This window comes from Petaurus breviceps, unplaced genomic scaffold, assembly GCF_028583685.1.
Source record: "Petaurus breviceps papuanus isolate PSGF00001 unplaced genomic scaffold, PetGlider_PUasm1.0 81, whole genome shotgun sequence".
NCBI lineage: Eukaryota > Metazoa > Chordata > Mammalia > Diprotodontia > Petauridae > Petaurus > Petaurus breviceps.
In genome coordinates, this window is record NW_027186546.1 from 26,512 (window position 1) to 36,740 (window position 10,229).

General features: G+C 39.5%; 1 protein-coding gene across 1 annotated transcript in view; it reads right to left on the bottom strand.

The window, feature by feature from the left end:
• The window catches only part of LOC138176086 (glycogen [starch] synthase, liver), a gene marked incomplete at its 3' end in the record, with an annotated part of 53,144 nt that overhangs the window by 23,931 nt on the left and 18,984 nt on the right, over positions 1-10,229 (bottom strand). The window contains exons 5-7 of the mRNA XM_069106816.1: positions 8,107-8,251; positions 2,134-2,251; positions 963-1,083 (exon numbers count right to left, since the gene is read on the bottom strand). Of these exons, the coding sequence (XP_068962917.1) occupies positions 963-1,083; positions 2,134-2,251; positions 8,107-8,251 (384 nt within the window). The remainder of the gene's footprint in view (positions 1-962; positions 1,084-2,133; positions 2,252-8,106; positions 8,252-10,229) is intronic.

Sequence of the window (10,229 nt, forward strand, 5' to 3'; positions counted from 1 at the left end):
TACTATACTATACTATACTATACTATACTATACTATACTATACTATACTATACTATACTATACCATACCATGCTATGCTATGCTATGCTATGCTATGCTATGCTATGCTATGCTATACTATACCATACTATACCATACCATACCACACCACAACACACCACACCATACCACACCCTAACCATACCCTACTCTGCTCTACTCTACTCTATACTAGGCAGGTGGCTAGATGACCCAGTAGATAGTATGCCTGGCCTGAAGTCAGGAAGACTCATCTTCCTATGTTCACATCTGGCTTCAGACACTTACAAGCTGTGTTACCCTGGGCAATTCACTTGACCCTGATTGTCTCAGTTTCCTCATCTGTAAAATGAGCTGGAAAAGGAAATGGCAAACTGCTCCAGTATCTTTGCCAAGGAAACCCCAAATAGGGTCATAAAGAGTCAGACAGGACTGAAATGACTGAACAACTATGCACTAGGAACTGTGCTAAGCAATGGGAATACAAAGAATACGAAGAAAATAACTTAAGTTGCTCACAGACTAAAGGGGAAGACAACATGCAAAAGCCTAGTAAGTGGGATACAGGATAAGTAGAAATGGTATACAAGATAAGCAGGAAATAATCAACATTAAGAGGGAAGGTACTAGAATTAAGGGGAATTGGGACAGGTTTCCTTTAGGATATGCTTGCCCTATATATGATTCAATATAACTTTGAAGAGTATCTTTCAAGTAAAAGCAAGCATTTTGTCAATAGAAGGTAAACATTTAAGTGGCTAGTGTGACCATAAGAAATGACCTGAAATGGAGAATCAAAATTAAAGTAGGATTCTCCTAGTTGAATAATTTTGTGCTTTCATGAAAACTGTTAGTAGTGCTAAAAGCCATTCCATTCATTTGGAAAAACAGATAGTATTGCCCACAATTACTATGTCATGTCTCAGAACCCAGAGCTTTCTTACCCGTAAAAGGAAGTTTAGTCTAGATAAAGCTTCCAAGAAGATGTCAGCTCCTTTGTTTGAAAATTCATATCTCCCCGCAATGAAAAGGAATAAAGTCTTTTCAAGGTCAAAATCAAGATGACTGAAATGAAACAAAATAATAAAATGTGTTCATTTGGGACTGGGAAATGACCTAACTACTATCCATTCCTCTTACAATGTCATTTGGGGTTCTTGATATCTTTTAGAAAGATATTAAACACAATGAAAGCCTCTTGGCACATTTTTTCTGAACTATTAATGTTGGAGTCCAAAGAATCCAGTCAAATATTCTTAAAACAAACCCCAGGGGATTTGATAGTGATTTAAATCTGAGTTAAACACTAATTTTATTTCATCCATAAACATTCTACCATGATTAGAAAGGGTATTGTGGAAGAAGGATAAACAATTCCAACTTTACAATGCAGTTCATTAAAGGAGATACACTAAAAATCTGTTTATTTTTTATAGTTGATAGGAAAAGAAAAGGGAACCCTTTGTTGATGGATTTTTTTTTGTTGGGTCTTGTGGATCCAGAATTAAAATCTGTACCAACTAGTTCAGTAAAGGATTCACTACAAATTTTTGTAAATATATTGCCTATAAAGGCAGCATGTTACAGTGAATAAGTCAGGATGACCTTTTTTCAAATCTTGCCTCTCATATATACTGACTCTCTGCATCTGGGCCAGTCATTTAATCTTAATTCCCCAGACAACTTTCTAAGACTATAAACTGCAGAACAATTGACTGCATTAGTAGGAGCTTCCTTCCCTATAGCCATGAAATCATGGTTTTCAACCCAAATGGAATATATCCTATGTGGATGAAAGGAATAGATTAGTGGGAAAATATGGAATTCTTTTTCACCTATGGTTATAATCTTGTTTGCTGGGTGCTGGATAACTATTAAAATTCATGTGCTGATTTGAGTTAGAGAAAGCATGTCGATATGATGGGAAAAGTGTTAGATTTGGAATTGGAAGACCTGGAACCAAATCCTAGCTGTGCCACTTGCTACCTGTGAGACCTAGATATATCACTCTCTGGGCCTCAATATCTTAATCTGTAAAGTGAGCAGGTTGGACTTGATAACTTCTATGGTCCCTTCCAGTGCCAAGACTTCTGATCTTGCTGCCTATGTACATACCCATAGAAATGACCACGAACAAAATCCTGGATCCTGGATTTGTACAAAGCATGCAAATTTTGAAACTCATGCACAGCTGAAAATTTCTTAATGCTCAGGCCATTGGGAGTAACAACATCTGGAAAGGGAGAGAGAGGTCAGAGCCAGAGATTTAGTGAACGTTAAGCTCAATATGAGGCAGTAGTATGATGTTGCAGCCTAAAAACCCAACATGATTTTAGGCTATCTTAATAAAAGCATAACATCCAAAGAAGGGAGGTGATAGTCCTGCTGTATTCTACCCTAGTTAGACTCCATCTAGAGTCCTGTGTTTGGCTTTCAGTGCTATTGCAGCAGCTTTGGGAGGTCATTGATAAACTGAAGGATGTCCACAGGAAGGTCATCAGGATGGCAAGAAAACTGGTTCATAGCATAAGGGAACTCAGTTGAAGAAAGTGGAGATGTTTAGCCTGGAGAAGGAAAGATTTTAGCAAGAACATGGTAACTGTCTTCAAGTATATGAAGGATGATCAAGTAGATGTATTAGACTTGTAACGGTAGGTCCAAGAGGGCAGAGCCAGAAGCAGTGGAAGCTGCCAGGAACTGGATTTCAATTCAACACAAAGAAAACCATTCTAACAACTCAAACTGTCAACAAGTGGAATGGGTTGCCTCAGGAAATTGTGGATCCACTCTCATTGGGAGTTATCAATAAAGAAACTACTTGATAGGTACAGATTTCTAGTTAGGTACAGACAGGTTTCAGTAACTCCTAAGGGCCCTTCTGGCTCTGAGATTCTGTGATCTCTCATGAGGCAGACAAGCCTCAGTTTCACAGAATTCACAAATTCAGGACATTTCCCACTGCACCAATTTTTGCTTCAACCAAATCTTGAAAAAGACAAACTAAAGATTTTAACAAAAATCTCCTAGAAGCAATAGAGAGCTATTGACATTTCTTAAACAGGATAATGACACTGTCAGTGAACAAGAAAGTGCTGTGGTCACCCTTGTACTAGAGGAAGATCATTTTGGTAGATGTATTTATAGAAGAAGAATTAGAGTGCAGAGTAACAGAAAGCTGGAGGTATGGTTAAAGTATTACTGTAACAGTTCATGTGAGAAGTGATGAGGAACTGAAGTAAGGCAGTAGTCGTGTGAAGGGAAAGAAGGGGATTAGATAGGAGAGAAATTATGGAGATTGAAGAAAAACAGCAACAATAACAATGACTTGGAAACTGATTGGATATGGCAAGTTAGGGAGACAGAAGAATCAAAAATGCTGCTAAGATTATGCATCTCTGGGACCAGAAACGCCCTCAACAGGAACTAGGAAGTTTAGAGAAATAGATTAGAGGTAGGAAAAGATAAGTTTTATTTTGGACATCCTTATTTTGAGATGTCTTTGGTCTATCCATTTAAAGACATAAAACAAGCAGTTGCCATCACCAGTTTTACTCTCATGTTTCTCCTCCTTGCAAATTTCTGGGAGATACTGGGAGTATTATAGGTAAGGCTGCTGAGAGATGAAGAGATGCCCAACTCCAACATCCCCAGACTCTATTGAATGGCATAGATACTATCTAACCTTCCTAATCTTGGTCATCTTAATCTTCTCCCCTCACTTTATTGGCTATAGCCTATCTTCCAATGTTTGTTGTTCATCCTTTGTTTTGAAGAGGACCAGTAACATTGTGGGTGATATCTTAAGTTGATTGTGAATTGGATCTAATTGAGGCACAGTTGCACAAAGACTGTCTCTTCCACAGTCACTGAAGCCCAGTGTCAGGATAAAAGTCAAGATGGCTGACAATGCTTGGGATCCAGTGGATAACCATGGCATCTTTGATGTCTGACCAAGCTTTTAAGTGCTTCACAGCTTCAGCTGCCTTCATGGCCATTGGAACAAATTGTTCTCATTCAGCCATTCTGTCAGCGAGGTCTTCACATGCTTGGGGTGGACAGCTGCCTAACTCACCAATGGGTTGGAAGCCTGTTGGCTGCCCTTAACCTGGTTTAACCCCTCTGCTGAGACAGTTTTACAAGGTGTGGCCACTGAGCATACTATAAGCATAATGGGGGCAGCTAGATGGCTCAGTGGACAGAGTCCTGGGCCTGGAGTTGGGAAGACCTAACTGAGTTCAAATCTGGTCTCAGATACTTACTAGCTGTGTGACTCTGGACCACTTAACCTCTGCTTACTTCGATCCACTGGAAAATGAGATGGCCCTGAGAAACAGTTGATCTACTCTCCCACCAAGAGTCTGTTCTCATTCTACCACTCTCTCTGCTCTTCTTCTCACCCACAACCAGGCTCCAGCTCTTAGACGGTACTTTAGATTTGATTTTCAGAGGCAAAATTTCTAAATTTAGGTAAATCTCCACTTGAGGGACAAATATTCTCTCAGCTTTCCTGTACGTCAAAAGGTAGGTAAAGTGTCCTTTGTTGGCAGTCTCAGTGAATAGTTACCTAAAAATGCCATTTCAGTAGAATGTAAGCCCCTCAAAAGCAAGGATTTTGTCTTCATGTCCCCAGTACCAAGCGCATTATAGGTCCTTACTAAATGGTTAATTGCCTGATATCTCAGATCTCTATTTCTCTCTCACTGTGTCTTCATTCACTCGGTGCTGTTGCTGTAACTGCAACATTAATTTGGGGGTGGGGGAGATTCAAATAAAAACACAAGCACAGCCATGCTATATGAGGTGAATACTAAGAAGAATGACCTTGGGAAAGCCTTTCAGGTTTAATGATCAACAAAAGTCCATTGACCTTTTTGGGTTATGAGTGTCCAAGGATTTCACAACTTCAGTTCTAACCTTTCTCTAGTCAGAGGTGAAATTGATTGAAATGTCACTGGTCATAAGAGGTTCAGAATAAAGCCACGAGACTCCATTGGAGCTCTACATTTCTGATTCTATATTTGAACCACGATAGTTAACCTTCATATAGAGTTTAAGGTCTGAAAAGCACCTTATATACATTATCCCATTCATTCTGACAACGCTATGAAATAATGGCCCTGTTTATAGTTGGAGTTAAGGGGCTTTTCCCAAGTCACATAGCTCATAAGGGAGGAAGCAGGAATTTGAAGGTCTGGTCTTTCTACTACACCACGATGCTGTCACACATGGATCTGAACCCAGATTGTTTTGATAGCATATGCTTCAATTAAAAAGGTACCAATATGGGGCAGCAAGGTGGTGCAGTTAATAACGCACCAGCCCTGGAGTCAGGAGAACCTGAGTTCAAATTCAGCCTCAGACACTTGACACATATACTAGCTTTGTGACCGTGGACATGCCACTTAACCCCACTTGCCTTGCCTTCCCCTCTCCAAAAGAAAGGGGAGCAATAATAAAGGTAGTAAGAACTCTAAGATTTTTATTCCTTTTTTCATTTTTTCCAGTATCTATTTACTTCCCAATACTTTCTGATGCTTTGTTATCATCCCTAAATTTTGTATTGTCATAATTATTATATTGCCATAGCCCAAATATAATTAATTCTCCTCTCCTCTCTCCTATTCTCTTGCTCTCTCTGTCTCTCTCTTTGTCTCTCTGCCTCTGTCTCTGTCTCTCTTGTCTCTCTCTGTCTCTGTCTTTGTCTCTGTCTCTCTGTCTCTGTCTCTCTGTCTCTGTCTCTCTGTCTGTCTGTCTCTCTCTCTCTCTGTCTATCTGTCTCTCTCTCTTTCTCTCTCTCTCTCTCTGTATCTTTCTCAGTGGGTGTATCTTTTGCTCTTTCTCTCACTCCCTGCTGAATGCATTAGCTTCTGGCCAATGGCATAAAGTGCAGATGGTAGAATTTCTGGTATTAGTAAGAAGGCAGGGAGTTTTTGGAAGCAAAGAAAGGGCCTTCCCAGTGCCACTGATTATCTTGTTTTCTTCTTCCCTTCTATGCATCTCAAAAGCTGTTAATATCTCCATTTCTTTTCTTTTTCACTCTAGTCTCTGATGAAGAAATGGTCTACCTCCTTCCTATGCAAAACTAATCCCTGTACTTATCTAATCTTGTCTCTCTCCCACAATTTCACCCCCACATTTCTCTCTAATCTTCAATCTTTCCCTATTGTCTCATTTCCTGTTGCTTACAAACATGTTCAGGTGTCCTACATTATTTTTTTTTCCTTTTTAGAGGGGGAAAGGCAAGAAAATTAGGATTAAGTGACTTGCCCAAGGTTACACAGCTAGTAAGTGTGTCAAGTGTATGAGGTTGGATTTGAACTCAGGTCCTCCTGACTCCAGGGCTCATGCTTTATTCGCTGCACCACCTAGCTGCCCCTGTCCTACTTTTTTTAAAAAAGAACTCTCCCTTGATCACACCATCTCCTTAAGCCTTCATTCTGTATCTCTTTCTTTCACCAATAAAATCCTCTGGCGGGGAGGGGAATTGTCTCCTTTCCTTTTCTTTTGCAATCTGGTTTCCTGACCTTCAGTCTAGGAAAACTGCTCTCTCCAAAGCTACCAATGATCTCTTAATCACCAAATGTGTTGACTTCCCTATCCCCCCCCCCCAACCTCTTAGCAGTATTTGTCACTGTTGACTACTTTCTTCTCCCGGGTAGTACTTCTTTTGGGGGTTTTGTAGCTTCTCTCTCTCTTGGTTCTCCTCATACTTGTCTGACCAGGCCGTCTCAGTTCATCATCCATATCCAACCTCCTAACTGTGGGTGTTTCCCAAGGCTCTCTCTTTGGCCCTCTTCTCATATTTCTCTATACACACTCTCAGAGATTTCATCAACAACCATGGGTTCAATCATTTCTACCCAGATGACTCTCATATCTATATTTCTAGTCCTAGTCACTCTCCTGGGTCTCAGTCTCACATCATCAATTTCCCTTTGGACATTGTAAACTAGATATTTCCTAGGCATCTCAAGTTCAGTCCACCCACAACAGGAACAATACTCTTTCCCCCAGAGCTCAATGCTTTTCAGAATTTCCCTGTCTCTTTTGAGAGCACTATCACCCTTCTAAAAACCCAAGTCTGCAACCTGGCAGTAATCTTCAACTTCCTACTTTTCCTCACACCACATATCCAATCAGTTGCAAAATATCTTCTTGATTCTCTAAAACAACTCTCTATTCTGTCCTTTTCCCTCTAGTTTAAAAAAAAAACACAGTAGTTCAGCTGATTCTCTATAGGAGGAATGAAGAAAGACCTCTTTCATTGACTCTCTATTCCAAGACTTTTTGTTAAGGATTTGTTCAATCACAGCTTAATGTGTTCATTCGGTGAACATTTACTAAATAACAACAGTGTGCAAGGCATTTTTCTAATACACAAAACTTTATCACAAGTAACCTTCAAACTAACAGAAGACATAGGATATGTACACAAATAAATGTAACCTGAGACAGGAAATAGTAAATGTTGTAAGCATTGTTGAACAAAAAGCAACAGGACCCCAAAAAGGGGTCATGGAGAGTCAGACATGACTGAGATGATTAACAACAATGGTACTTTCAGCCTCAGACACTTAACACAAAAATTAGCTGTGTGACCTTGGGCAAGTCACTTAACCCCAACTGCCCTCCAAAAAGCAAAAAAAAAAAAGCAACAATAGTACTTTGTATAAGCTATCATCTATGAGTGAATATGGGGATTTGAATGGAAATAATAATAATAATAAAGGCTATTATTATTATTATAACTGGCATTTATAGAGCACCTTAAGTTTTGAAAAGTGTCTTACAGGTATCTGATTTTACCTTCCAAATAACCTTAGGAGGTAGGTGCTATTATTATCCTATTTTACAGATAAAGATACAGAGGCAGGAAGAGATTAAGTGACTGGGCCAGGGTCACCTAGGTAGTGTCTGAATCTGGATTTGTACTCTGATCTCCCTGACACTTAGCCCAGCACTCCACCCACTGCCACCTGACTGTCACAGATAAGAGGTACCATATCATTCCTCTCCATCCCTCCATGCCTCTACTGCTTTATCCATCAACTTCAGAGCCCAGTGACAAACTGTGTAGATGACAATTACCAGGTTTTCTTTTCAGCATGTGTTCAGCTTCTATGGCAGTGATTTCAGAAACCGTGGTGAACACGTGAGCACAATGGACAGAAGCTCGCTCCATACAGTACCGATGGTAAATCTGTCTCTCCCCAGCTTCCTTGTCTATATCAAACTGTTAAACAAAGCACACATATTTGCCTCTGTTGAAATTCCTGCACAAATAAAGTAGAACAAATCTTTTTCATTGCTTTTGTTCGAGGATGTTTGATAGGGCAGAAGTGTCTGTGGTATTTCAGGCCTTAACAGAACCATGATTAGGAATTTTTAAGCCTGGGGGAATATATAATTGGGTGAGAGTGGGAGGAAGTAGGATTTATAAACCAAGCACCAGTCAGGCCCATTCTCATGCTAAAAGTTTCACAAAATTAATCTAAATTGCATGTTGTTTTAGTTTCTATTTCAACCCTGAAAACAAAACTATCAATGCTAAGAAAGCTATGCATCAAAATCTTCAGCTTTTGGGAAACTTATGTACCAGCCTTTCAGACAGGTAAGATAGATACACTTATCTTACTAAGACAGGCTGTCTTTAGCCTGATCTCCCACCCACTGCTAACAAGTAAATTTTCCTGGGCATAAGAACAGGGGCCTCAGTATCCATCAGGAAAAAATTACACTAGTCTAACCAAATTTTCCTCATTAACAATGCTAGGAGATACTATCATCATTAGAATGGAGGATCCTTGAGGTTCAAGAATGGTTTGCTTTTGTCTTTGTATCTCCAGCACTTACTACACAGTGTCTCAAACATAACAAGTACTTAATAAATTCATGATTGATATCATCACAAAAAAAAGAACAGGGGCCCAGTAATAGAGAAAGTTGGGTGCCAGTAGATAAGCTTCTTGGTAATGGGATCCTAAGTGTAGAGGGGGTGGTGGCCCGGGGCCAGCTGATGGAGCAGGAATAATTGTGCCAGGCAGTATAGACAGTGAGAGGACCACAAGGCACAGGGATGGTGGGCCAAAGGGGAATCAGGAGAATAAAGGGTGCCTCCTTGGATGTTGTCACCCTGGTGAAGACTCAATCTCCACCCTAGAAATGACCCTGAGGCTTATTATATGAGTACATGGCTTGGCAGATATGGTTGAGTTAGGAGAGAGCATGACAGACCCTAACTATGACCATGTGTAAATAAAAGCATTCCTACATAAAGAAGCAGCTGTGATTTAAAAAAAAATATTTAGAGACAGATTGAGGTAGGCAAATTTAGTTCCCTGGCATACCTTGTTATATTACCTTCTAATATGATATTAACTTCCCAACTTGTATCCTTTCTCTCTTACTGGTTTTCTTTCTCATCTCAATCCTTTTAACTTAATAAATAAATTATTTATTTATCTAATATGTATTTATTATTATTTATTATAAAATATAATCTAAATAAACTGGTATCTGATATGAATCTATTTTTTAAATTTATTCTTACTCACTTCGGTATTTGAAATCTATCCTTCTGCCCCAAAGCAAGAACTGCTTTCCTGTGTCTCACCGATTGCCTAATCACTGGGATATATTAACCCTTCCTTATGTGGAAGGTGGAAGTCACCTACCTAGTGTTAAATTTTTTTCAAGGAAGGCCTATGACCCCAAAACTTATATGGTGACCAGTATTTTTTTTTCTTTTTGGAGGGAGGAGGACAGGGCAATTGGGGTTAAGTGACTTGCCCATGGTCACAGTGTGTCTGAGGCCAAATTTGAACTCAGGTCCTCCTGACTCCAGGGCCTGTGCTCTATTCACTGTACCACCTAGCCACCCCCACCAGTATTTCTTAAATTGTAAAATATGGATAATTGATGATCTAAAGGGATCTTCCAGATGTTTAACATGTGGGTTTCTAGTATTATTAGCATTTTAAATGTATTTAATTTAAATGTATTTGATATTAGTGTATTTGGTGTATTTATATATGTATGTATTTAATGTATGAATATATTTAACTGCAAATAACATAAGGGCATCAAAAGAGACCATTTTTTTCCTCTTCAGTCTGGTGCCTACCAGTCCCCTCTTTCTTCTTAAGCTCAACCCACACCCCTTTTACACACACACACACACACACACACACACACACACACACACACACACA